The sequence below is a fragment of the Culex pipiens genome, chromosome 2 (genome assembly GCF_016801865.2).
Source record: "Culex pipiens pallens isolate TS chromosome 2, TS_CPP_V2, whole genome shotgun sequence".
Classification (NCBI taxonomy): domain Eukaryota; kingdom Metazoa; phylum Arthropoda; class Insecta; order Diptera; family Culicidae; genus Culex; species Culex pipiens.
The window spans coordinates 37,195,883-37,223,233 of NC_068938.1; the positions used below are offsets into that span (position 1 = coordinate 37,195,883).

Here is a 27,351-nt window from a genome sequence, read left to right on the forward strand (position 1 = left end):
CAGTATTTACTGAAATTTAAGTGTGTAGGACATGTGACGATTCTCACTGAATTTTATGCTAGAAACATATTTATATGTTGTATTTGTGAAATCCAGAGTTTTTTTTTGAAAAGGACCAATAAACTATTGTCTTTCATATGTTTATAGGACCTAATAAAAAAAAAACTCTAGAAATGAAAGCGCAACAATATTTCTTCATGTTTTACAACCTTATTGGAAAATTCAAGCTTTTTCAACGAGAGACTGCTTGAAGCCAAAGAATCTGGACCCAATCCATACCGTCACAGTGCTGTTACTGTGACTATGTGAGAGTGTGCGCTTACATAAAGCGGGTTTAAATTGAGCATCATAACTTACCCTTACTCTTTTAATTTTGATCAATCAATAATCAGCAAAATCGCTCCTTGTCTAGATTTGTCTGATAAGTGATTCGGTTCTGATAAGATTTCATTGGCAAGAATGCACCTTTCCAACATATAATTTACTAAAAAATTTGGTATATAATGCCCAGAAAAAATAAAAAGCACCCTCCACTCATACAAGCAACGTCTTCAATAAGAATTTACATAAAACTGTGCATTACCTGGACGTGCTACCACTTTCCTGTTTTGGCATCCTTCGCAAGACTTCTTTTGTTCTTTTTATGCATCCAGCATGCGGATGAAACTTTATTGCCGGCATTAAAATTTAAACAACTTTGTATGGTGAAGCTTTTTACAGAACATTTTATTTAAGTTTTAAACATATTTTCAGCTATGTACCTATAGGTACATTTTTAAAATTTATGGCGTTTATTTATTCATAAATATTAATTAATATTATTTTATTAGATTGACAAAAAAAATCTAAACATTATACAGTTTGAATAAGAAAACGATTACAATTTAATATCATTTGGAATATTTCCCGACCAGCTCCCCGAGCAGCCGCTGCTGCGATCCAGTGAGCTGCTTGCAGTGGCTCAGCTCATCCCGTACAGCAATCAACGATTCAATGTCCTTAGCCTGGCAGGACACAACCAACGACTGCAGTAGAAAGAACAACTCCTCGCTAAGCACGCTGGCTCCCGTCTGCTGTCCGTCTCCAATGGCCGAGTAGCGCTCGATAAACTTGTGGTCATAGCGAACCGACGGCGGCAGTTGCAGCAGACACAGCAGCAGCAACCGGGTCACCTCGACCCGCTGCATCACCTGGGGGTACATCGCTTCGCAGCGACGCTCCGTTACGTCGTCGTAGATTTCCGTGAGCTTCTCGAACGCTGCCACGTAGTCGTGAATTTTGATGCTTTCCTCCGCGGACTGTTCCAGATCCCAAATCCGGTGGCTTGGTGAGCTAAAGTTGCTCGTGATTTCCACGTTTGGGCTGATTTCCTTCAACTCGCGAATGATCGCGGCTTTGGTTACGGAGTCGTCCGGCAATCGGGACAGCGCTTGGGTGTAGCAGCGGAAGGCTCCCTCCAGGTGATCGCCGGAAGCATTCTCCGGGTTGATTTTGATCTGCTTTTCGTTGGCCTTCCGGAAGGCACGGGCAGCCTTTAGCAAAGCATCGACCTCGCCCGGTTCATTTCCGATCATTTTCTCGCACTTGCCCTGGCCCATGTAGCACAGGGCAGCATACTCGGGCAGGAAACAGTTGAAATTGACCGCGAGCAACGCGAACTCGTCAGCCACTTCCGATACATTTGGGGCAAATTGTCTGAAAATAAATCAGTAAATTTTTTAGTTTAACTTCGTTTAAATTTATTAGATCGTCGACTCACTTGAAAAACACTCGCTGAATTTTCTTCAATTTGTTGCATGTTGTTTTATACTGCTGAATGAGATCCTTTTGGTATTGACTCGACATTATTAACACAAAACAATTATTTGCTATTGTAAATTTTGTTCAATGAACACGCAATTACACCACAACATAAATCCAAATCCTGGTTCCTTTTTATGCTGCGAGATGCGATGTAAACAATGTAGCATAAATTTAAATGTCAAAAGTGTCAAAACAAAAAAAAACAGATCTGTCAAAGAGGAACTTTGGAAGGTTGCATGTGCTGATTGTTGAGGTAATTTTTGATTAAATTTGTGGTTTTAGGCAATTTAAAAAGCAATTTAACAATAGTTTTTGCTTTAGTGTACTTAGCTTCATAAACCAGTTCAAAAAACTAATGGTAAATAACTTTCCCTCATAATTCCAGCGAACGCCGCCAATCCAACTTTACGCAACACCCAAAACATAAAAGCCAACCAACCCGAGCAGAAAAAGAGGCGAAAATGCGTCACGCCAAGTTTATCGCCCGAACGGTGCTGGTGCAGAACAACAACATCGAGGAGGCCTGCCGGGTGTTGAACCGGATCCTGGGCAAAGAGGAAATCTTCGACCAGTTCCGGCGCACGCGCTTCTACGAGAAGCCGTTCCAGACCCGGCGCCGTGTCAACTTTGAGCGCTGCAAGGCCATCTACAACGAGGACATGAACCGCAAGATTCAGTTTGTGCTGCGGAAAAACCGGGTCGATCCGTTTCCGGGGTGTCAGTAAGGTGGGTGGTGTGTATGTAAAGAGCGGAAAATAAAAAGAGTTAATCGTAACAGGTTCCGGTGTGGTTTGTAACGATGATGACCGGCCCAAACTATGGAGGATGCATATAAAAGGTTTAAATTACAGTTTAATAAACAACATTTTCAGTTTAGTTTCCTCTGGAGTATTTTATTGGAAATTCCAAATAAACATTTTTTTAATTTTTTATTTGTTTGAATAGAACATTAAAATTAAACTTTTGAATTAAGCAGAAGCATCAACAAAAATGTTTTTACAGAATTTTGTTCAATTTTTTTGGCCCAAGCCATAGTTTCAAGGTTTCCGTGGAAAAAGTGTTTTGAAATGCATTTTACACTAGTTCAATTGTTTTGCAATCATTAGTTTTCAAAAAATGTAAGATTTGACAAAAACAAAATTTTGGCGAAAATAAAACTTTTTGCGATAACAAACGTCAAACATTTTCAAAAATTCCAAAGATTTCTAAATCAACCAACACATGCTTAACATTATTCTAAACGCAGGGGAATATATTTTAAATTGATTTCAGCTGATGGCACTTAAATTTACATTGAAATTTTGAAGTTTCTTTTTTAAATATATTTGTTTTGCCCTCTGATTTTTCGGGCCAACTTTGAAGGGAGGAGACAAAAACTTTGAATAAAATTTGTACCAGCTTTATTGTCTGTATTTATGTCGCTCAACTACTTAATCCCGTAAAGAAGTTTCTTTTTCAAAATACTTTGAAATTTCAATAGAAGCAAGACTGCAAGAATTTTTTATGTTTCGTACCGCCGTTTTAGGCCGTTGCAAATATTTTTTTCTGATTTTTTTTTATTGGCAGTGATACCACGTGATTGTCAGAAAATAGTTATAGTGATTTTTTTTCTTTTTTTTAATTTTGGGAACATTGTACTTTTTAGTGCGTTTGTAATCTCCACCCTCTACTGCCCATATTTTTTCGCCGATTTTTTATTTTCTCTTGTTCAGGAGGTCAAGTATGAGCACATTTTGTTCTGTTTTTTGTTTTTCTTGTTTTTTTTTTAGTATTTTTAATTTGTATTTATCTTGTTTGAATTATGATTGTCTTTGATAGTATTTGGCCCGAGATTTGGCCTTTTCTACCACCTCCTATTATTACATTTTGCCTTTCTAATTTTTTCATATTTTTTTCATGTTTAAATATAGGAAATGTTAGTAGAAAATACAGCTAAAGTTGACCCCTTAAAAAATTGAACTTTTTTAAAAACATTGGCAAAGTCACATAAAACAAGCCAAACTTTCATTTTTTTTTTTTAATTTAAGAGTTCTTCTTTCCAATGATTTTTAAAGATCGAAAATTGGTTGAAAAATGGATTTTTGGCGAATTTTCAAACAATCAGAATACAATGGCAAATTGTTTTAACCTTTTCAATCCTCAATAAAAAAAAATGTTTTTAATTAAATACACCAAATAACGTATTATAATTTCTCAATATTTTATTCCTATGGAGTTTTTATTCTTTCCTTATTGCTCGGCTGTATATAATTAGGCTTAGTGATTTTTCACGCTTAAACAAAATTTTCACGGAGACCACTATTCAACAACTCAAAATTTTACGTAAATTTCACGGAGTATGAAAAATGCTAAAAAAAAAACCAAATAACCTATTAAATCTTATGTTAAACAACCGGAAACATTTGTACCCTTAATTATATATTAAGCATTTAAGACAAGTGATTTTTCAAGCTGAAAATTTCTAGTTCCCAGGAGACCATTTAAAGAAATTATCAAATTATGTTGGAATTTCACGAGACTAAGAAAAACTAAAATATAACAGAAAATTAATTTTTTTTTAGTTTAAAATAATATTATAAAGTCTGAATCGTTTAATTTCGAATAAACCAAATTTTAACCATAAAATTTATTTTGGATTTTTTCCTTAAAAATAAAATGGTAGTTAATTTTTTATGTATTACATGGAATTTACCTAGCACATTGAACACTGCAATTAGTTTTCAAAAATCTGAGTTTTCAAAAACTATAGATGGACATTTCACTTATATTCATGCTACAAGTGATAATAAATGCAAGAAAATGCATTTGTTTTCTCTTGATTGCACTTCTATTAGATAAACATTTTGCAGTATTTAAAAAAAATATTGTTAATGTTCCTGAATATAAACAAAATTACTAAAAATCAATTTTCAATTTTATCAATTTTCTTTTTAAATTTGAGGCAAAAAATATACTTTTTTAAAGTTTCTGTGAAAAAAAAAAACAGGATATCAACCTTAAAAACACGGAGTGCTACGATTATTTTTTAAGACAATTTTAAAAGGGAGGGAGACAAAAATATGCATACAATCAGACATGCATTGGCACGCTCTGCACTGGCACTTCAGATTAGCACTTACCTCAAGTTCTACGCACACTGCGCATTGCACAGTGCTAGTGCTATTTTTTAGCACTCCCATATAGCACGCCCAAGACATTTCACTAGTCTAGGTGGTTAATTTATTGCTTTTCCATAATTTGGGATACTGTTTGCGTCCCCAAAGGCCACAAGCGTTGATCCATTCGCCCAAAACAAATTTTCATGTTCCCTTGCCTATTTGAAGATTTTTCTTTATTTTTTTGAAGATTTTCTAAAAGAAAAAAAAGCGCTTTTATCACACCACAATGAAAAAAAGTTTACCTTGCAGAGAATAGAACCATGGACCTCTCACTTCTAAGTCCTGAACGCAAGCACTGCACTAAACTTTCAGATAAAAATTGATGGAATTATTTGCGTGACGTTCCACTAGTCGACGTCACTCAATTCAAGATAAACAAATGAAAAAAGCGTCTTAGTTACCAGTTTCGTTAGAGTGCAAGGGCGAGTGCTATGATTGAAAGCGCAGTGCTATTCGCTAAAATAGCACGCGTGCTAGCCGCGCGCGGTGCCAATGCATGTCTGCATACAATGTTTGCATTAGAACTCTTGAGTTGAAGTTTAAGATTTGAAGGGAACTCAAACATTAAAATAGAATTGTAACAACATTTGAAGAAGTGAGTACATAGTCAAGTAAAAAACAATTGAAATAAAAAACATGGTTTACCACGGAAAAGTAAGACTGCAGGCATTGAGGCTAATACAAATTTTATTTAATAATTTTATTTAATAATTTATTCACGTTTTTCAATCAAATTTACATTTAAACATTGTGGATAACTTATTTGTTAAATTTGTTGTTTTATGCATTGATTTCAGAAAATCCTTAAATTGCACGGGATTTCACGGAAAATATGGAATTTCACGAAATTCACGCTATCCGCGAAATCAAATAAATGTTTGAGAACCTAAAATTGAGCAATTTTTAAAACTGATCTCAGTTTTTTTTCAAAATTTACTTGCAAGTAAATTTATAAATGTTTTCGTGGAAAATCTTTGAACATTATAAAATAAATACAGACATTATACAACTTATTGTTATAAAATTTATATTTTGTACATGTTATTTTTTTATACATGTGTTTTTTTCATCTCTCTAAAGCTTTTATTATGCAGAGTTGAAACTTTATATAATTTACATAAAAATGGTTTTTGGATGAAATATTTATTAAATGTTTTGGATTTAAGAAATTGAAAAAAAAAATCACGGGATGTTTTCGAAATAAAATCAGACACACAAAGTTTCTTCACCCAAAATCTGGCATCTCTGCCGAAACCGTGACCCCGCCCTCCCCCACGAAACGTCACCCGCGGGTCCGCCATTTTGCCAATTTTGAAAACTGTTTCGCCCGCTGTCATTTACGTCAAACTCGCACTTTTCGACACTCGACAGCAGCAGAACCAGTCATCATCGTTCCGCCGCGGCTGGGGCCTGCCGTTTTGCTGCTGCCATTCCAAGTGTAGAAAGAAAAGGAGAGAAAAAACCTCCCTGTTGGATGCAGCCGCAGTAAAAAGTGGTGTGTGAAAAAGTAGCAAGGAACTTCCATCGAGGCACGACACTCCCCACAAAAGTGTGTCATCGACGAGCCCGAGGATTTACGTCGGAGGCTCTTAAACGGAGGACCAAATTCCGACGACGACGACGACGGGGGTTTGACACATTTCGTTCGTTCGAGAGCACCACCTAGTTGAGGAGCCGACCTCCTCCACCCCTCGACTGTGCCCCTCCTCTCTTCGGTGGCGGAGAGATTTCGCCTTCTGCCACAACAAGCCGCCCCCGGACAGAGGGTCAGAAAGAGCCGGCACGAAACCCCCGCGGAAGAGAGTGCAAGGAAGAAAGTGTGGAGTGTGTGTGTTCTGTTGTTTTACATCCTAGATGTTTGGCCGATTTTCGCAGGCCGCAGTGTCCCTGGTTGTGTCGTCCCGGGTGTTCAAAGCCCTTCCCTAAGAAACTAGTGGAACAGCGAGACCGTTCCACTTCCGGTGGTGGATCGTGGTAGTGGCAGGGAGCCAATTTCAGGAAGACCCGACCCGTGAGCTGATGAGCCAAAATGATTCTGCTGGAGATCAATAACCGGATCGTGGAGGAAACTCTGACCGTCAAGTTCAAGAATGCAATCGCTGGGTGAGTAAGACCTCCCTTCTTCGACTATGTGTCATCCCGGGCGGAAGAACCCCCCTTTCGCGCTGGTGGTGGTCAGTAGGGTGTTGATGACACGATAATGTGGTCTCGCTGCTGCTGCTGCTGGAAGAAGAAGAATCCGTAGTTGGGGGCAAGAAGGACTGTGTATGCGAAAAGAGAGAAGACAGTGTTGAAGGAAGGAAGGAAAGCAAAAAATTGCTTGCAGAGTCAGTGTGTGTTGTGCTCTGTGATGCAGCAAAAGTTGGGTGGCGATGACGACATACAACTCGCTGGTCGGTCCGTGGGGCTCCTGGTGTGGCTTGACCAAACTCGGGGTGATAAGAACCAAACAACTTCATTTAAGAGAGTACATTAACTGAATCTGTGCAACCCTATGCCTATGGGAACCATCAATATAATGTTTGATTACATAAAACTTTGAAATATTGACTACAAAACAATTTTCAACAATTTTAGATTATGTTCACAATTAAATTGTTGCAGGAATGAGTCCTAAATACATTTTTTTGATGGGTAATCAAATCAGTCAAAGATACAAAGTTAAGCATTTTGTTTAACTCATAAAATGTTGAGCAATTCGGTCATTCGATTTTTTTTATATCAGGCTGAAACTTTTTTGGTGCCTTCGGTATGCCCAAAAAAGCCATTCTGCATCATTAGTTTGTCCATATAATTTTCCATACAAATTTGGCAGCTGTCCATACACAAATGATTTATGAAAGTTGGAAAATCTGTATCTTTGGAAGGAATTTTTTGATCGATTTGGTGTCTTCGGCAAAGTTGTAGGTATGGATACGGACTACACTGAAAAAATAATGATACACGGTTAAAATTTGTTTTGGTGATTTTTAATTTTACTTTTTGTCACTTAAACTTTATTTGCAAAAAATAACACTATTTTTATTTTTTTTGATTTTCTGATATGTTTAAGGGTTGATGTCCCCTAACTTTTCAGTTCCCCAACTTTTCAGAAATTACCAGAGTGAGCAAAAAATCTTTGGCCGAGTTATGTAAATGTAATATGTAATGTAAAATGTATGTAAAATCAAATTTGCAATCAAAAAGTACTTAAGTGAAATTTTGATAAAGTGCACCGTTTTCAAGTTATAGCCATTTTCAGGTAACTTTTTTGAAAATAGTAGCAGTTATTCATTTTTTTAAATTAGTGCCCATGTTTGCCCACTCTTGAAAAAAATATTTTTGAAAAGCTGAGAAAATTCTTTTATATTTTGCATTTTTGAACTTTGTTGATACGACCCTTAGTTGCTGAGATATTGCCATGCAAAGATTTAAAACAGGAAAATAGATTTTTTCTAAGTCTTACCCAAACAACCCAACATTTTCTAATGTCGATATCTCAGCAACTAATGGTCCGATTTTCAATGTTAAAATATGAAACTTTAATGAAACTTTCTTATCTTTTCGAAAAAATAATTTCATTTTTTAAAATCAAGACTAACATTTTAAAGTGACAATTTTTTTATCAACATCCCATCACACACACAGACATTTGCTCAGAAATTGATTCTGAGTCGACATGTATACGTGAAGGTGGGTCTACGAGGTCAAATTACGAAGTTCAATTTTCGAGTGATTGTATAGCCTTTCCTTATTGAGGTGAGGAAAACACACATACTGAGTCACTTGACGTTTTACCTATTCTCGTCTAAGGCTGACGAAAATAAGCGAGAAGCGAAAGCAAATAAGGTACAAAGGCCGGCCACTAATACTACCAACAGCGCTTGTAAGAGTGAGGGTGTTTACTGAAAAACCATGGATTTGGACCATGGATCATGGATATTCTTGATGGTCGAGCATAAGTATGACTCATAAACTACTCTAAAATGATTAAGAATGTTTAAATCCAATATGGCAGCCAAAATAACGGTGATAACATGTTGAAAAATTGCATTGTAAAAGGCAATCAAATATTCAAATTTGACTAAAGTGGGGTAGCAGAACTCGAATTTGGTGTTAAAAGCAAGAAAATAAAAAAATACGATTTTTTTGTGCTCGTGATTCGATTATTCGAAAAATCTAACTTCAGAAAATCTAACTTCGAATAATCGAAACTTCGGATAATCGAGGCTCCATAGATCAGAAATCACACACCCATCACCGAACGAATCTTTGCCGACTGGAGCGCGCAACCATTCGCGAGCGAACACGACACGCTGGCTGCCAGCGGCTTGCTCAATCGCTTCACTCAGCGAAACAAATACTTCGAGAATTTTTCTCCTTACTCCGTCCGTCCGTCATACACGAATATGCTCAGAGAGGAGAGAGCCTTAAAAAATACTAGCGCGACGCTCACTTGGCTTACACTGCAGTCAATTAGAATTTGGCATGGTGGAAATTGCTGCCCAATGTGTCCTTGATGGTGTGTAAACAACAAAGTTGCAAAATATTATTGATATCATTGGTTTTAAGCAAATTCTTAACTGATCAAAGCAAAGCCGATAACAAACTATTTCAGTCAGCTTTGAGGTTTTTACGAAATCGGGGTGAGTGAGAGGGAGAGCAAAGAGAGAGTGTTCAGTAGCGATTGGTGTGGAAGTGACAAACGGTAGGAATACATTAGAGCAGTTTAGTTTTACGTCGCGCTACATTTGTGCTCGCGAGTGACTGAATCTTTTTGGAGCAATCAAGACTCTTGCTTACACATTTTGATAAATTTATTTTTTGATAAATTCAATAAGTAGGGGAACCATACCCTTTTTCAGCCTATTTCTATTATCGGCCTATCAGCACTTTGATCATGAATTGCAGCTTTCATAAAGTGTTTTTGACTGTTCCAAAGTAATTAATAGCTCAAACAAAAGTGAGCAAGCTACTCTCCATTGTTGATACATCTGAAAATGTTGAGTTAATAGCGGAAAACGGCAAAAGTGATGAGAATTGGTCAAACGGCTTAGAGTTATTAAAATGGGTATATTTCCCCTACATTAGAACATACGTTCTTTCCTCCAATGAACATTATGTGTATTTTTTGTCGCATTTTCTAGCATTGTAAGGGGTCGTGCATAAACCACGTGGCCTTTTTTTGGAGAATTTTTGACCCCCCCCTCCCCCCTCATGGTTTTTCGTGGTTTCACGCCAACCCCCCCCCCCCCCCTATATGGCCACGTGGCTTTTTCCTCCCAGGTGAAAAATCTTTAAAAAAAACAAAATAAGTATAGATTTCAAAAATGTTTATCCACAAATGATGTACCGTCAGTGGTGGTGACTTTTGGTCAAAAAACGATATTACTGTTGTTATTTTAACGCAATAAAAACATTTCAAATTATATCGAAATAAATAATGTTGGGGAATGCTCCTGAATTTACCATCAGTTTCCCAGAATATGGCTAGTATAATCACACCGTTCATAAATGCCAATCGTTTTAAAATTAACTCAAACTCACCCTTTAGAAGGGGTGACATTGGGTCAAATAGAAAACATTTTAATTTGTGTAGGTGCTGTAACACCATTAAAACCAATTTAATAATATATAAAAAAAAACAGAAATTCACTTAAAAGTGTTAAAAAAGTATGATATCACAAAGTTTAAGGTAAATAATAACAGCATAACAATTTATTGAAATGGTACAGAAAGTAAAAAATACTCTCAACAAAACAAGCAACTTAGTAAAACATATGTATTCAAAATTATGGAATTGCAGTGCAATTGTTTGCATCCAGAATAAATATGCTTTAAGAATTAAAGCTATTTTGATATATAAACAGCATTCATGATTTAATTTAAATGCGCTTTTAAATATTTTTTTTAAAATCGAAATTAATTAAATAGAAAAGTTTTGTTTCAGGAAAAAGATATTTTCATTTTATTTTAAGGAAAATATCTAGTTATGAAAGCTCCTAGTTAATATTTATTTTATTCCAAACATTCATAAAAATCCAAACTAAAGCAACTTTTCTTTTTAATTAAGCATGATTCCAATGATTCAGTGTGCCCAAAAAAGTCGAGCTGTTTAATTTTTTTCTCCATACAAGAATCAGAGACAGGGACAAACATTCAATATTACGACCTTTTGAAATATTTGTCTTAATTTTTTTTTTGAAAATATTGATTTCGAAAAGATCGGAAAATTTCACGAAAGTTTTATTTATAAACATTGAAAATCGCACCATTAGTTGCTGAGATATCGACATAAGAAAATTATGGGTGTTTGGGTAGTAAACATCAATTTTTCTGTTTTAAAATCTTTGCATGGCAATATCTCAGCAACAAAGCAACATAAAATTTTCTCAGCATTTCAAAAATATTTTTTTTTTCAAAATTGGGCAAACATGGGCACTTTTTTTTTTAATTAATAACTGCAACTATTTTTTAAAAAAAAGTTACCTAAAAATAGCTATAACTTGAAAACGGTGAACTTTATGAAAATTTCACTAATTTACTTTTAGATTGCAAATTCGATTTTACATCGAAAAATAAGATTGCAATTAAGTTGCGGTCAATATTTCGATTTTTTTTTAATCAGTATTGATTCAAAAATTCATAACTCAAACAACGATTTTTTGCCCGTTCTGGAAATTTCTGAAAAGTTGGCAAAATTAAAAAAAGAAAATAGTGTTTTTTTTTTGCAAATCATGTTTTAGTGACAAAAAGTGAAATTAAAAATCAGCAAAGTAAATTACCATTTATCATTTTTTTTTCAGTGTAGTCCTTATCCATACCTACAACTTTGCCGAAACCACCAAATCGACCAAAAATTTCTTCAAAAGATACAGATTTTTTAATTTTCATTGCTGCCAAATTTGTATGGAAAACTATATGGACAAACTAATGATGCAAAATGGCTTGGGCACCAAAAAAGGTTTCAGACGGATTAAAAAAATCAAAAATTAAAATTTAAGAATAAAGACCGATTTTGTATAGAATTGCTCGAAAATCGATTTTGTGTCTTTGGAAAAGTTGTAGACAACGCGCTAAAAATCATTATTTTAGTCATGGACATCCAAATTGTTTAAGTCTTACTATTACTTTAAATTGATTTTGCTATCGACTACGTGTTTTGATAAATTTAAAAAAGATTGAGCTAATATTTGGAATTTATTTTATTTTTTTTTCAGTTGTTTAAATAGGCAATTATCTACGATTTAAGATTTTTGATCCAACTTTTGGTTGCTGAGATATTACCTCAAAATAAATACAAAAAAAAATTAAATAAGTTAGTTTTTCAATCTGTTCAATATCTTTGAAATTATTCACACTGGGACGCCCAACGCATGTCCAATATACACGGATGCCAAAGCCTCCCTAAAACGTTGGAACGGTAACTTCAACTCACAGGTTTTCGGGCTTGTCTCCGCGGAATTTCGGGCCATTTTTTTTTACTAGAGCAAACAAAAGTTGGAACGACGTTTTTGATCGCATAAATTACAGATTTGATCAAATCGAGTTCTGCAAAGTTTAAGGATCATCTAGACATCCTTTTAATTCACTCAAAAAAAAAATTTCCCGGTTGGTTGAGTTATGCCCGAGAACCAGCGAGTTGAAAATACCGTTCCATCTTTTTTAAGGAGTTTTATTTATGTTGATCTTTAACGGCATTGTATTGAAATTTGGGCCGAGACCGTGGTGTAGGGGTAAGCGTGATTGCCTCTCACCCAGTCGGCCTGGGTTCGATCCCAGACGGTCCCGGTGGCATTTTTCGAGATGAGATTTGTCTGATCACGCCTTCCGTCGGACGGGAAGTAAATGTTGGCCCCGGACTAACCTAAAAAGGTTAGGTCGTTAGCTCAGTCCAGGTGTAGGAGTCGTCTCCCTGGGTCCTGTCTCGGTGGAGTCGCTGGTAGGCAGTTGGACTAACAATCCAAAGGTCGTCAGTTCGAATCCCGGGGTGGATGGAAGCTTAGGTGTAAAAAGAGGTTTGCAATTGCCTCAACAATCAAGCCTTCGAACACCTAGTTTCGAGTAGGAATCTCGTAATCGAGGACGCCAAGGCAAAGCTGTAGAGCGAATAATTTTTTTTTTTATTTTTTTGTATTGAAATTTATTTCACAAATTGATATCGGCATTTAAAAATTAAGTGCCTCTTTAAAACTTAAATTATTTTAATGTGTCTATATATTTGAGAGGTTTTATCTCAAATATGAAGTTGAGGGTATAGTATATTTTCTCAGCTTAAAGAAAAACTAATATTTTCAGGAAAGGGCACCTTTGGCCCCTATTTTTTTAATCTTGAAATTAATTGAGAACCAAAAACAATGTTTGCTTGAAGCTCGTTTTTTTTTCTCTAAAAATCTAAAATGTTTGCCCATGTTTCTCTTTAGCTCAAGAGATGGTCCCTATTAACATAAAAAAAACTAAAAAAAAAAATACCTACAACTTTGACGATGGATAGTAAACGTGTATTTTATGAAATGTTATGTAATATAACAATCCGAATTGTGTAACCCATGAAATAAGGAATATATTTTAGACCATAATATTCATCAAATTTTTTGGTGAATCTTAAAGTATGTATCGTTCGTTTTTTCGTTACTGGTTATTTTTTAATGTTAGACGTTTCACTTGCAAATGAGGTAGTGAAACTGAAATTTTGCGCGATAATCCTGAAATTGGGGTTTTTAGTTTCTTTGTACTTAAAAAAATATTGCATGAGAGAGGAGATACAAGATATCTTGAGTTTGTTTTAAGTGTCAAAAGGAAATCTTTCGATTAAGATTCCTCGATCACTTATAGGACCAGCTACGGTAATTAGCTGAGATCTGAGATTTTGAAAATTATTTTTTTTTCGCAGAGAATCATTTTTAGACACTTCATTTATAATAAATATTTAGTTTTTTGCCTTGTTACGAAAATCTTATAAAATTGTCAGCAATATTTATTTTTTAAGTTGTTGTTTTTAAGTTGTTCCAAACAAATTTGAAAGCACATTTTTAGCTACTTGATACCATCAACAAAAAAATTAAATTGTGTTTGCATTTTGGTACGCATTTTTTAGGGTATATTAACTTTGGATATTGTCACTTTATTTTTTAACAGCTTTGAAACTTTGGCAAGACGTAGTTACATGAGTATAAAAAGTGTACATTCAATAACAGGCTCAAAGTATTGATATGAATCTGCCGAAATATATAATTCAATATTGAATTGGAAAATATTATGACATTGAAATATAAGTAATAATTTTAAACACAATAATTGTATGGTTTTGAATTGTAACAAAAATTGTATGCATATAAGTTAATTCAAAGCGCGTATTTTTTTGTTTTTTTTAAGAAAAGATTTTTTTTAAGGCCACGTGGTCAGCCGTCGACCCCCCCCCTCCCCCCCATGGCTTTTCATGGTTTTTTTCGGTCGGATTTCGGACCCCCTCCCCCCCCCTAAGGAGACCACGTGGTTTATGCACGACCCCTAACAGTTGAGTCATAACACTACATCTGTGACCACATACCATCCCAGTTAACCATCCTCTATTCTCGTTACTCGTCATACGTAAACATAAACGTTTGCAAACTGTTTTTTAGTTCAGGGTTGTCGGCAGTTGTTGTGAGACTGCAAATCAGTCACAGAACAGTCTGCGATCCAGTAGCGCACACATATATTGCACTTTTATCACATCGAATGCCCCACAGTCATCCATGCCCATAAGTAACAGAGTCTATACATATCGGCTTGAAAGACGAGCAAAAAAAAAAATAACTCTAAAATCGACATAATTGTATGTACATATCATATCACGTACGTCCGCCAAAGTTGCCATGTGGCTCCTTGCCTTTCATGGCCAGTTGCGCGGAGCAGTTGGACCAAAGCAAGACTGAGACAGTATAATTGCATCAGTTGCACCGTTTAGCAAAATCCTCTCTTGGGCAGTGATTCCTCCTCCTGCTGATGGTGGCACATCGATCATACCAACCGATATCGATGTTATTTGCACCCGAGCAAGTAAATAAAAGGATCGAAATCGAAAAAGTTGACTTCAGCCGTGTGTCACCAGAGCGTTTGCTTATCTCAATCTCGACACACCAAGTCACAAACAGTTTCATACAATTTTATTTTATTTTATCTTTTTTCCGTTCACCCTTATCAGCAACAACTCGAAAGTTGAAGGAAAAGAAGAAGAAGAAAAAACGAACCACTTATTGATAAGGCAAACGACGGAACGGCCGCAAAGAATTAGGGAGCGGCGGATACACGCTAATTCCGTAACCTCTGCGTTTTAGATTAAGCGCAGCGGTTTGGTTTCGCCTTGGCATGACTTAATCGGATGCCAAAAAGTGGGCCGACTAATGTATGTGGAAACTTGCGCATAATTTAATTTAGCTTTCGCACAACAAAGATGGGTCAAACCCCGCTGCTGTTGATGGCGAAGCATGTTTTAAACACAAGATAAACAAAAGCATTATGATGGCCATCAGAAGTGTTTCGTTTTGTATTTGGCCCTTGCTTTTAACTTTTATGAGAAAGTAAGTTGAAAATAATGTTAAAAATTTATTTCTTTTTTACCGTTCCAATAAATGTAACGACCATCTTAATTTTTAAAACTAATAGAATAGAACAAATTTAAGTTATAGTTTTGCTTGCTTCTTTTTATTCGAAATTACCGAATTAATGAATTATTTTTTTAAAATATCAATTTTCGAACAATTTTAAGTTATAGTATATATAAGTAGGTTATTTTGAGCTACATTTATTCTGAAAAAAACTTGACTTGTCTCGATTTGTGCTATTCTTCTTTCATTTTCAGTACAGTCCTGACTCGATTATCCGAAGGCCTTGGCAAAATTTCACTTCGGATAATTGAATCAAAAAAAAAATCTTAGACTTATTTGTGATTGTTGAGCTTAAGGGGTTACATACATGTAAATCGACAAAAAAAGTCAGAGGTTGGTGTGAGCACACACTTAATTTTATTTAAATCTGTTTTAATATGCATTAAAATATACATTTTTATCTATTATCAAAACAAATTAGAAGACATTTGGTTTTATCATTGCCGAGCTATAGCTATTTGAAGTTAGCAGTTTCAAAAAACGGGTGCCTCGATATCTTAATACTGCCTTGACCAAAGCGGCTCAAAATTTTTGTGAAGACTCATTAAACCGGTCCTGACGAAGGCCGATTTTCAAAAAACTTTTTTTAAAAAAAGAAAAAAATATTTTTGTGTTTTTCATATAAAAAATCATCAGTTTTTGATTTTAGTATTCTTTTTGTAAACCAAAAATTTCAAAATCGGGCTTCGTCATGCACACGGGATATGTCTTGGGAGTCTTCACCCCAAATTTCAGCCTATTTGGTCCATCCCATCTAGAGATATCGTGGCACCCGTAAATCAACTCGGTGTTTAGAGAAAAACGCTCACAAAGTTTGACAGTTAACTTTGCGCATGGCAAAATCGTGAACTTAAATCGACTCTTACTAAGTTTAGTCACGATATATCTTCATGATACTTTCAGGAGTGATTGAAAATCATATTTTAAGTGGATTTTATCAATTTTCTGCTATACGAAATTTTGTGTTTTTCTACATGTATGTAGCCCCTTAAGTATGACTACTAATTTAGTAGTTTAAAACTGCTCAAAAGTGATTTAAAACTTTCAAATCCAAGATGGCAATTTTCAAATCCAGATGATTCAAAAATAAATAACTCGCTCAAATATTTTTGTCACAACCTGGAAATTTCTGAAAAGTTGGCATTTGATGTCCTCTAAAACATATCAGAAAATAAAAAAAAAATAAAAGTAGTGTTTTTTTGCAAATCAAGTTTTAGTGACAAAAAGATAAATAAAAAATCACCAATTTTTTTTTACCGTGTATCATTTTTTTCCAGTGTAGTCCATATCCATACCTACAACTTTGCCGAAGACACCAAATCGATCAAAAAATTCCTTCAAAAGATACAGATTTTTGAATTTTCATACATCATTTTTGTATGGCCAGCTGCCAAATTTTATGAAAAATTATATGGACAAACTAATGATGCAAAATGGCTTCTTTGGGCATACTGAAGGCACCAAAAAAGTTTCAGTCGGATTAAAAAATACAAAAAAAAATCGAATGACCGAAATCTGAGAGAACTGCTCAGGACTGACTGCGTTTGTGTTGGATTAGAGATTAGATCTATTTTGATATATTCGGAATCCACAGGTCAATTCTGGAGAAACATTTTGAAAGGGCACATAAGCACGCAATATCAAATAAAATAAGTTAAATAACTTTTTTTGTGATTTTTTATTTCACTTTTTGTCACTAAATCTTGATTTGCAAAAATACACAATTTAATTTTTTTTTTTTAGTTTTCTGATATGTTTTAGGGGACATCAAATGCCAACTTTTCAGAAATTTCCAGAATAGGCAAAAAATCTTTGACCGAGTTCTAAATTTTTTAATCAATACTGATTTTCAAAAAATCGAAATATTAGTCGCAAAAAATTTTCAACTTCTTTTTCCAATGTAAAATCGAATTTGCAATCAAACAGTACTTCAGCGATTTTTTTTATAAAGTGCACCATTTTCAAATTATAGCCATGTTTAAATAACTTTTTTGAAAACAATTGCAGTTATTCATTTTTTTAAATTAGTACTCATGTTTGCCCTCTTTTGAAAAATATTTCTGAAAAGCTGAGCAGATTTTCTATATTTTGCTTAAGGGCGTAATATTGAATGTTTAAAAAAAACTCAAAATAAAATTTGCACCAGCCTAAAATTACATGTATTTCAATGTACTTTTTTTTCGAAATATTTAGTACGTCATCAAATCGGCGTCCAAAATAACACAAAAGTCCCTCTGACACAAATTTTTTATCTCTTAACGGTTTCGAGCTAAGAATGACCGAGAAACATGTCTTCATGTAAGAAGAATCCAGAAAAATTTAAAGGGGTCGTACCGCCCCTCCGTCACGAGATATCGAAAAGTGGACATCGGATTCGTGATCTAGGACTAATTACCCACGAAAATTGAAAAGGGGTTTAGGCAACTTTTTCCGATTTCGTGTGAGTTGACCTTTTACTTTTAACCCTCTACTGCCCAATTTTTTTTTTCGAAAATATTTATTTTTCCCGTGTTCAGGCGATTATTTTGACCAACTTTTGTTCTACGAAAAACTTTACTTCTCTTGTTTTATGTTTTTAGTATTTTAATTTGCATTTTTCTTGTTTAGTTTATGTTTGTTTTTGGTAGTATTTGGCCTATTCTGCAACCTAATATAATTACATTTTGCCTATCTAATTTTTTCACGTTTTTATAGTCACTTTTTCAATTTTTTGCATGTTTTTCACATTTTCTGCTATAGAATGGCACCATCATCATTTAAATTGCCAAAAAATGCGTAGAGGCATAGTCTGGGACACTACAAAAATTACTGCATACTTCTTTTTACTGAAAATAAAGGAAATGTTAGTAAAAAACACAGCCAAAGTTGACCCCTAAAAAAGTGACATTTTTAAAAACATTGGCAAAGTCACATAAAACAAGTAAAACTTCCAACCCTGAAATTTTCTAAAATTTCAAGAGTTCTTCTTGCCAATGCTTTTGAAAGATCAAAAATCGGTTGGAAAATTGATTTTTGGCGATTTTTTAAATCGAAGCCCGTCTTAAGGCGGGGTTAGGTTGTAGAGGGTTATTATTTCGCCCTGTAACTTTGCTTGTAACCTGATTATTTTCTTTTTTTTTAATTTGTGGACAATATGTACTATCCACACAAAACAAATGTTCAGATCAGAGATTTGCTCTTCTGATATTTTTCAATTTTCTTTACATGATTCAGAATGACATATTGATTAGGTATCTCTCCATTCAAATCAAGTTTGCGCCATAAATCTTCGCACCAGGATCCGAATGAGGCAGAGGGCCACACACCCACGCGGTGTATGGTCTGGTATGCTCATTCGGCATCAGCAGCTACTGCCCATGTTCGCATAAATGTCCCATATGCAAAAACAGCAAGCTGAGAAAAACGCATTTGAAGTTTGTCCCATACATAAGGCTACGTGTTAAATTTTCGCGAAAAAACTGGATTTCCTCCTGATACCTAGAACAAAGTACTGGATGTTATATGCTCTTTCGAAAGAGCACACAATTTTGAACCAAACTGCATCAATAACTCGAAATCGATGAAAATGCATATGGGACATTTATGCGATCAGGGGCAGAGCAGCAGCTATGACTCACATCGACGAAACCTCTGTGCCTGTGATGAATAATTTTTATTCCTCTAATCACTTGCTACTTAGCTACTGGTGGACATATCGCGCCACCAACAGCTGCTTGTGCACGTTTTACTCATTGAACATCTTTTTCTATTCCAGCAACAAAGCCGAATCCATCGATGTCACCGTGGCGGACTTTGACGGCGTGTTGTTTCACATTTCCAACATCAACGGAGACAAAACTAAAGTGAGAGTAAGTATCGCACACCACCATCATCATCACCACGAGTCAGGCTGGGTGCATTTGTTCAAATTGTTTGTTCAGCGAAAGCAAAAGTAAAACGTGCATGCACTGGCCGATCATTATCTAATTTATGCTCGGTCGGTTCGCGCGGTCAGTGACACCGTTGAGCGATCCCGGTGCAAATTGGAAAATGATGCCAAAATTTGGATGATAAGGTCAATTTGTTTATGTGTTTGGTGATTTTTCTTGTCCGCAGGTCAGTATATCGCTCAAGTTCTACAAGCAGCTGCAGGAGCACGGCGCGGACGAACTGCTGAAGCGAGAGTATGGCGACCTGCTCATCACACCGCCCGAGGACGGCTACAACGTGTCGGTGCTGGTCGACCTGGAGCAGATCCCCGACAACTGGGAGGAAACGGTGCGGAAGATTGGCCTGCTGAAGCGGAACTGCTTCGCGTCCGTGTTCGAAAAGTACTTTGACTTTCAGTCCCAGGGCGAGGGTGAAGCCGAGGCGCAGAAGCGGGCGGTCATCAACTACAGGAACGACGAAACAATGTAAGGAATTCGGGGGCTCTTCCCTTGCACGATAGCATACCTATACAATCAATTAAATTCCAACCCAACTCAACCGACAGGTACGTGGACGCAAAGTCGGACCGAGTGACGGTGGTGTTCAGTACGATATTCCGCGACGAGGACGACGTAGTGTTAGGCAAAGTGTTCATGCAGGAGCTGCGCGAGGGCCGGAGGGCGTCCCACACGGCGCCCCAGGTGCTGTTCTCCCACCGGGAACCACCGCTCGAGCTGGCCAACACGGGAGCGCGGGTCGGCGAAAACATCGGCTACGTAACGTTCGGTAGGTTTCGAGGTCCCGAGGGAGATTGTGGTTGGGTGAGCGTTTCTCATTGTATTTCTTCTCTTTTAATTTTAGTTCTATTCCCGAGGCACACATCAAAAGAGACGCGTGATAACACGATTAATCTAATCCACATGTTCCGTGATTACTTGCATTATCATATTAAGGTGAGTAGATTTTTGTTTGGCTTGGTGGTTTCAATAAAAAGTCTGAGAATGGCGGAATGGCGTTTGATAACGTAGTTCATGTTAGTACTAGAATTCAATGTTGATGTTGGAAAACGATAGATTTTCTTTTAAATTGTATAATTTTTTTAAATAATTTGCACGTCCAGGTGACAAAAACTTTAAATAAAATTTGTACCAGCCTAAACTGATAGAAAAAAATACAAACTGAAATTGAGATATCCAAAAGCTGACACCGAAAGACACAGAGATATTTTCAGGATGTGTAGTTGAAAGTGTTTACTTTTAGAACCAAACAAACGGTTTTGCGCCAAAATGCATCATTTTGAAAAATAAAGCAGATTTAATATTGGTTCAAAATCACGTAAACATAGTTATAACTCCTCAATAAAAGCTAAAAACCTTTTGCTGTCTTCGGCAAAAATGTGTTATTTCATGTTATAAACCACTCTTCAGAACATAGTAGGTCGCTAAAATACTAACCTTTTGAGCAGTGTTGGAATTCGAGCGAGAAGAAGGAAAGCTTTTCTCACTCGGGAGCGATAACTTTAAAAGATAGCCTTTATCAAGTACAACAACTCTTCCGAAGACATTATTTGGCTAGGGCCTCAATGAACCCTCTATAATCCAACTCCGCCTTTAGACGGGCTTCGATTAAAAAAACAATCTTTTTTTCAAAATTTTGTTGATCTTGAAAAAGCATTGGAAAGAAGAACTCTTCAAATTTTAGAAAATTTATTGGTTGGAAGTTTTACTTGATTCTTTATTTATTTAAAAACTTTTACATTACAACAATCACTTCCCTAATGAACACAGTGTGTTCCTTGAAAGGGTTGTAATTAGAACTGGTTAAAATATTTAGAAGAAATTCAAAGCATAAAGACTACTAACATTTCTTATATTTTAAGTAAAAAGAAGTATGCAGTAAATGTTATAGTGCCTCAGACTACCCAAGTAACATTTTTAAACCAACTAGCCACCACCAAGTTTTATTAAAGGTTTATTGTAGCATCTTGATTGCCTAATAGTTTTATTTGGGCATTCACCGCAACCAACAAGCAAGAGCTAATTAATAGGTTCTAACAGGGTTTTATGCCTCGGACATAAAACCGGGTGGAAATAAAAGCCGACTGGCTTTCAATAAGGTTTTATGAAAGTTTTAATAGAGGCTTGAAAACCAGATGGCAATGCCATGCCAAACGGTTTTATCGCATGCTTTGTTAAAACTTAGGGTGTTGTAGCTGTCAAGTGCCAGTAGGCATGTTAAAAGATCACTTAAAACCATAAGCTCCTTAAAGAGCATTTATCGCGGCCAAATAGCAGTGCATAAATATGGCACTAAACGCGTGCTCTGATTGAATATGATTGACCGCCATCTTGATTGAAAAAATAGAAAACTGAAAAATTTGATTTAAATTTGATGGAAACACACATTTATGCTGAATTTCTGGTATGATTTATATAGCGATAGATGTTTGAAAATATTTTGAACATTTTTTTCAAAGAATTGCAATAAAATATTTTTTAACATTAAACACTGTGATTACAAAATATTGATTTTTGATGAAGCGAGTTGTATTTTTTGGCTCTATCTCCCCTACATTTATCAATAAAATTTCAACCGCAGCTGAATTTGAGCCATCAATTGTGAGAAATAAGCTTTCAAATTATTTGGATTACCTCTAATATCTATTATTTATCATCGCCATTTTTGACAACCATCTCCATAATTTCATTTGGCAAGACGAAGACTTATTTTTGCCAAAATAAAACCTATTTGGCATAAGACGTTTGAAGACGTATGAAATGTCATTTTTCCATAACTCCTGACTAGGTTTTAACAAAGGTTTTATCAAGGCTTTGAGGATGTTGTTAGGATTCAGTTGTAAAGCCTTGAACTCCTATGTAGGTTTTTTAAATAGGCCGTAACAACCTTTTGCGGAGGTCCTTTTGGGTTTTAAGTGGGGTTTATCAAGGTTCTGGAGAGTTTGTTACGACTAAGGGGTTTTAATGTTGGTTTTGGCTGATAGGTTTTATAGCGGTTGTGACAGCTTTGATAAAGCCTAAAATGTTACTTGGGTATGCCTCTACGCATTTTTTTACAATTTAAATGATAAAGGTGACTTTGTATAGCAGAAAATGTGAAAAACAAGCAAAAAATTGAAAAAGTGACTGTTGAAACACGAAAAAATTAGATGGGCAAAATGTAATGATAGGAGGTGGTAACCAAAAACAAACATGAACTAAACAAGATAAATGCAAATTAAAATACTAAAAATTAAACAAGAAAAACATAATGGGTTAAAGGAGTTAACAATTTATTTCATTTAAGTCAAGTCGGGAATTCGCTGAAATCCGCAAAAAAAAAATCTGGAAAATGTCTAGAATTTACTCAAATTAGGAAATTTTCTAGTACTTTTGTACCCGACCCTCTCCGATTTCAAAGAAACTTTGCAGAGAAGTGTCCTAGGCTTATATAAACCATTTTTGTGTATATGAAGCCAATTGCGCTCGAGATCGAAGCAAACCGTGCGCGAGTGTTGACGTTTGTAAATTTCACTCCACGTTTTTTCTCGTATTAAAAAAATCGGTGAATTTTCTTCCAAAAAATTAAATTATGGTGATATCCGGTGGAAAAATTGGTGGTCAAGGATAAGCGGTCAGGGGAAAGTGATTTCCAGCGAAAAATTAGAAGCACAACCTTCTGAATTTTCCGAAAAAGAGTATGGTGTCAGCTTGAGCCTGTTGCAGAAACCAAAGCTGATTCCCGGATTCCAACGGGAGAAATCTTCACGGTCAGGATTTTCCAGCAGCAGCAACTTATCTGCAGATGGCGATCTTCATCCAGTACACTACACTTCCGGACAAAGGGAGGACCCTTTGGCAACGTCATCAATCACAGCTACAAATCGTGATACAGTTGGCTGTTTCAAGTTTATCGATGGAGGTTCAGCGGTTCGCAAATTTAACAACAAAACGGGCAACTCCAGAAATTCAAATGAAGCTGGTCTTGAAGATATCATTATTCGGTGAGCACGTTCCTTTTATAAAACAAAAAAAACCCCTCTCACTAATATTCTAACATTCGCTCACACCAATCAAGACATCCATCCAAAACAAACTTATATATAAAACATCTGCTTACTAAATACGCGCTGATTTCTTGTCCACAGATAAGAAATCGGAAGTTCTGAATAACGTTTGTATCCGATTGATGCAAACGTTCTTTAGAGCGGGGCTTGTCGGTTCAAGCTGAGGTACCTCGCGTACGGCTAGCCTACGTTGAAATGAGTCACCGAAGCTCGGCAGAGCTAACACCCACCAAATGCCTATGCGAGTTATTTGCATGTATAGAATGGAAATCGAAAATATATGGAAACAACTCAATTTGTAAGAAGCGATCGCGTGGTCCCGTTTGGTTGGTTGCACACACACACACACACATATGAAGCCAATTGCGCTCGAAAATGACATTTGAGAAGGGCGTAAGGGCCGTGGTGCCGTGGTGTAGGGGTAAGCGTGATTGCCTCTCACCCAGTCGGCCTGGGATCGATCCCAGGAGGTCCCGGTGGCAAATTTTGAGACAAGATTTGTCTGATCACGCCTTCCGTCGGACAGGGAAGTAAATGTTGGCCCGGTCTAACCTAGAGGTTAGTTCGATAGCTCAGTCCAGGTGTAGGAGTCGTCTCCCTGGGTCCTGTCTCGGTGGAGTCGCTGGTAGGCAGTTGGACTAACAATCCAAAGGTCGTCAGTTCTAATCCCGGGGTGGATGGAAGCTAAGGTGTAAAAAGAGGTTTGCAATTGCCTAAAAAATCAAGCCTTCGAACACCTAGTTTCGAGTAGGAATCTCGTAATCGAGAACGCCAAGGCAATGCTGTAGAGCGAATAATTTGATTTTGATTTTTGTAAGTTATTTAAATATTTTTGCATTTCGCAATTTGAAAATTATTTTATCTCAAAGCCGTTGCATCATATCAAAAAGTGGTCAAAGACAAACTTGTAGAAAATTACTTTTAGATTTTTGGACGGGCTATCTGAAAAAATACACTGAAAGAAAAATACACACCACTTCTATGAGATTTTTAGATTTTTAGGTTTGATAGTCAAATTTTAAGGTGATGATAGGGTTTTTTTTTCGTTCAAAATTTTTTAAGTAGCCTAAGATGTTGCAAAAAAAAAAATTACGAAAATGCACGATGCTATATCTCTACTTAACAAATACAAAAATCATTTGCTAAAACTGTTTTTTTTTTTTTGAAAAGTGGTCTTAACGTTAAAGTTTTCAAAAACCGATTTTGGGAATCGTTTCCCCAGACAATTTTACATAAAAGTCTCTATATTGATCATTGTCCTATGTCGAATCCTTGGTGGTTTTTTGGCGATTTCTATATGACAGACTTGATTTTTCAGTCTAGTAAATATTTTTACCGGAAAGCTCGTCCAATTTCCCATAAGTTTGCCTTTAACAGTTTTTATTTTTTTATGTCTATTCATTGAAATCGAAGAGGGTCGGGTACAAAAGTACCAGAAAATTCCCGATTTGAGCTGGAATTGCTCTCTTTAAAAAGTTGCATTTTGAGTTTTCCTAAAACTTTTTATTTCTTGTCATTCTTCTCAAATATTTTTAAATACCAGGTTTCTCCATCAAGCACCGTTAAATTTAATAAACCTTCTGCTACATCACACTTATTAAACCTTTTGTCTGTGCATTTCTGCTCATTTCAGTGTTCGAAAGCGTACATCCACTCGCGGATGCGGGCAAAGACGTCGGAATTCTTGAAGGTGCTCAACCGTGCTCGACCCGAGCCGAAAAATACGGAAAAGAAAACTATAACGTAAGTTTCTTTAAAATTATCTTGTTTTTTTGCTTGATGACTAATTTGATGTATTGTTTTACTTTTTTTTCAGTGGGCGAACATTTATCAGAAAGGAATGATTTTGGAACTCATCTGACATCTAGTTGTTAAATGTGTAAGTAAATATTTACTAATGATTAAACGAGAACACACACTCACACATGCGGACGCCTCTTCCGGTGTCCTGGAGGAATATAAGAAAGTGGAAACAAAAGTAAACAGGTGTGCATGTGGTTTTCCCAAAACTAGAAGAAACCTGGAAACGCTAGCAGAACAATGATTGTGCATAAATAGAAATCGAAAATAGTAAAAAAACAGCATTTAAAGGTGAAAAATTAAACCGAAAAATTATGAAAATTGTAACTTGTAATCAATACTACTTTCCGGAACATTAATTAGGAAGTTTAGCAGTAAAATTCCTAAATCGCCGCTGCCAACAAGAAATAAAATTTACAGTTATTATAAAAGTAATTATAATAAAACCATTTTTAAAAAAGTTTAAATATTTTATTTAAATAACGGAACAAATTGCAATTATCTTCGAATGAATGAATATAATGGACAGCCTCTAGTGGACTACTAAAGTTTATATACCTAATAGGAAAGCAATTGGAAAGGAGATGCAAATCGTTGCGAGTGAGAGCAGTTGGTGTGGGGCGAACGCGAACGCACTGTTGGAACAACCCTCGTCAACAACCCGTTCTCTTCAGTGTGTCATGTCAGCCGATCAGAGAGAAAGGATAAAAAGATAATCTTAGTGAAATGTTTCGCACAATTCCGAGATTATATCGCGAACCCCAAAGGGAGAGTAAACGAGTGCGTGTAAAAGCTGATTCAAAGAGCGTCCCCCCCTAATCTAGTGTAAAACTATTTACTAAAATACTAATGCTAAGAAGATAAAGCGAGAGAAACAAAACAAAAAAACTACCAGACTAAACCAATGTTGTTTATGAGTAGTCAGTTGCAATTGTTCAATGGAGACGTGTAAAGTAATTTGTTTGCCGACACCCCAATGCTAACGCAAACGAGAAGTCCGACACTGGAAGAACAGCAAAATTTGTAAGAAAAAGGTACGTTTTGGAAGGAAAAATTAGTCAAAATCAAATAAATAGCAAAAAACATCATAAATCCCGAACTGTGCGTAACTTTCCACGTAAATTACAACAACAAAAAAAAAACGCAACCTAAAGAAAACTACTTAAACGCAAGCAAACGCCGTTGTGTCGCGGGAAACTACATTAATTAAGCAAATCCACAATTTGGGCAACGTTTCGTGAGCATGCGTCTTTTTTATAGCCGCAAGCAAAGCAAATAAAAACAAGAAAATATATGAATCGAAATTGGCTCGGCAGAGAACGTATGAAGCAAAAACAAAACAAACAAAAAAAGAGATGATCAAAACATGCAAAGATTTATTGCTTTGCGAAAATTAAGCTAGCACTAAACCGAGTTGAGGAGGAGAACACACACAAAAACAAGTGGTTTATTCGACAACTATGAACACGATGAGGAATAAATTAAAACTAATAAATTGAAACGTGTAAGATATATTGACACTAGTTCGAGCTGTTTGAATTACTCTTGATGACATTAATCCTTCTTGCTGGGTAAAACGCAAAGCTTGGTCCGTAGATCAATCAATAAATCGGCGTTTTTTTTTCTTTTTACAGCAGATGTTTCATAAGCTCATCATTTTCAGAGAATATTCAATGAAAGGTGTTTAAATTGTTGAATAAAAATATCAGAATATTTTTGCATGGTTCAATTTTAAGGCTCTTCTGAGTGATTCTAAACGTTTTCGCAAACCGACTTTTCTTTGTATTTTTTTAATTTGAATGAAACTTTTTCAATTCCCTATTTCAAATGAATCCATTTTGCTTCATTTCTTTCCATACAAACCTTTGAGCTAAGTTCGAAAATCTTTATCTTCAGAACTGATTTTCTGAGAGATTTGGAACCTTCGGCAAAGTTGTAGGTTATAATTAGGACTTTTCAGAAAAAAAACTGCTTCATGGAAACAAAATTC

General features: G+C 35.8%; 3 protein-coding genes across 4 annotated transcripts; 2 read left to right on the plus strand and 1 right to left on the minus strand.

Moving 5' to 3' along the window:
* Positions 1 to 701: 701 nt before the first annotated feature.
* On the minus strand, positions 702 to 1,928 carry LOC120412821 (uncharacterized). The gene is made up of 2 exons (XM_039573428.2): positions 1,760 to 1,928; positions 702 to 1,695 (listed from the first exon to the last, which is right to left on the minus strand). Exons 1-2 carry the CDS (start codon positions 1,843 to 1,845, stop codon positions 891 to 893), a joined length of 891 nt encoding a protein of 296 aa, XP_039429362.1. The 5' UTR covers positions 1,846 to 1,928; the 3' UTR covers positions 702 to 890.
* A 14-nt stretch (positions 1,929 to 1,942) lies between these two features.
* LOC120412822 (28S ribosomal protein S21, mitochondrial) lies at positions 1,943 to 2,580 on the plus strand. The gene is made up of 2 exons (XM_039573429.2): positions 1,943 to 2,056; positions 2,189 to 2,580. The coding sequence occupies exon 2, from the start codon at positions 2,265 to 2,267 to the stop codon at positions 2,526 to 2,528; it is 264 nt and encodes an 87-aa protein (XP_039429363.1). The 5' UTR covers positions 1,943 to 2,056; positions 2,189 to 2,264; the 3' UTR covers positions 2,529 to 2,580.
* Positions 2,581 to 6,330: 3,750 nt separating this feature from the next.
* On the plus strand, positions 6,331 to 26,884 carry LOC120412826 (probable actin-related protein 2/3 complex subunit 2). 2 transcript variants are annotated; one of them, XM_052707976.1, is made up of 8 exons: positions 6,331 to 7,064; positions 19,344 to 19,437; positions 19,685 to 19,983; positions 20,064 to 20,284; positions 20,360 to 20,451; positions 25,195 to 25,304; positions 25,378 to 25,440; positions 25,927 to 26,884. In XM_052707976.1, the coding sequence occupies exons 1-7, from the start codon at positions 6,991 to 6,993 to the stop codon at positions 25,403 to 25,405; spliced, it is 918 nt and encodes a 305-aa protein (XP_052563936.1). In that variant the 5' UTR covers positions 6,331 to 6,990; the 3' UTR covers positions 25,406 to 25,440; positions 25,927 to 26,884. The 2 variants fall into 2 exon arrangements, with proteins under 2 accessions (XP_052563936.1, XP_039429366.1); XM_039573432.2 differs by having other exon boundaries at positions 25,378 to 26,884.
* The last annotated feature ends 467 nt before the right edge of the window (positions 26,885 to 27,351 follow it).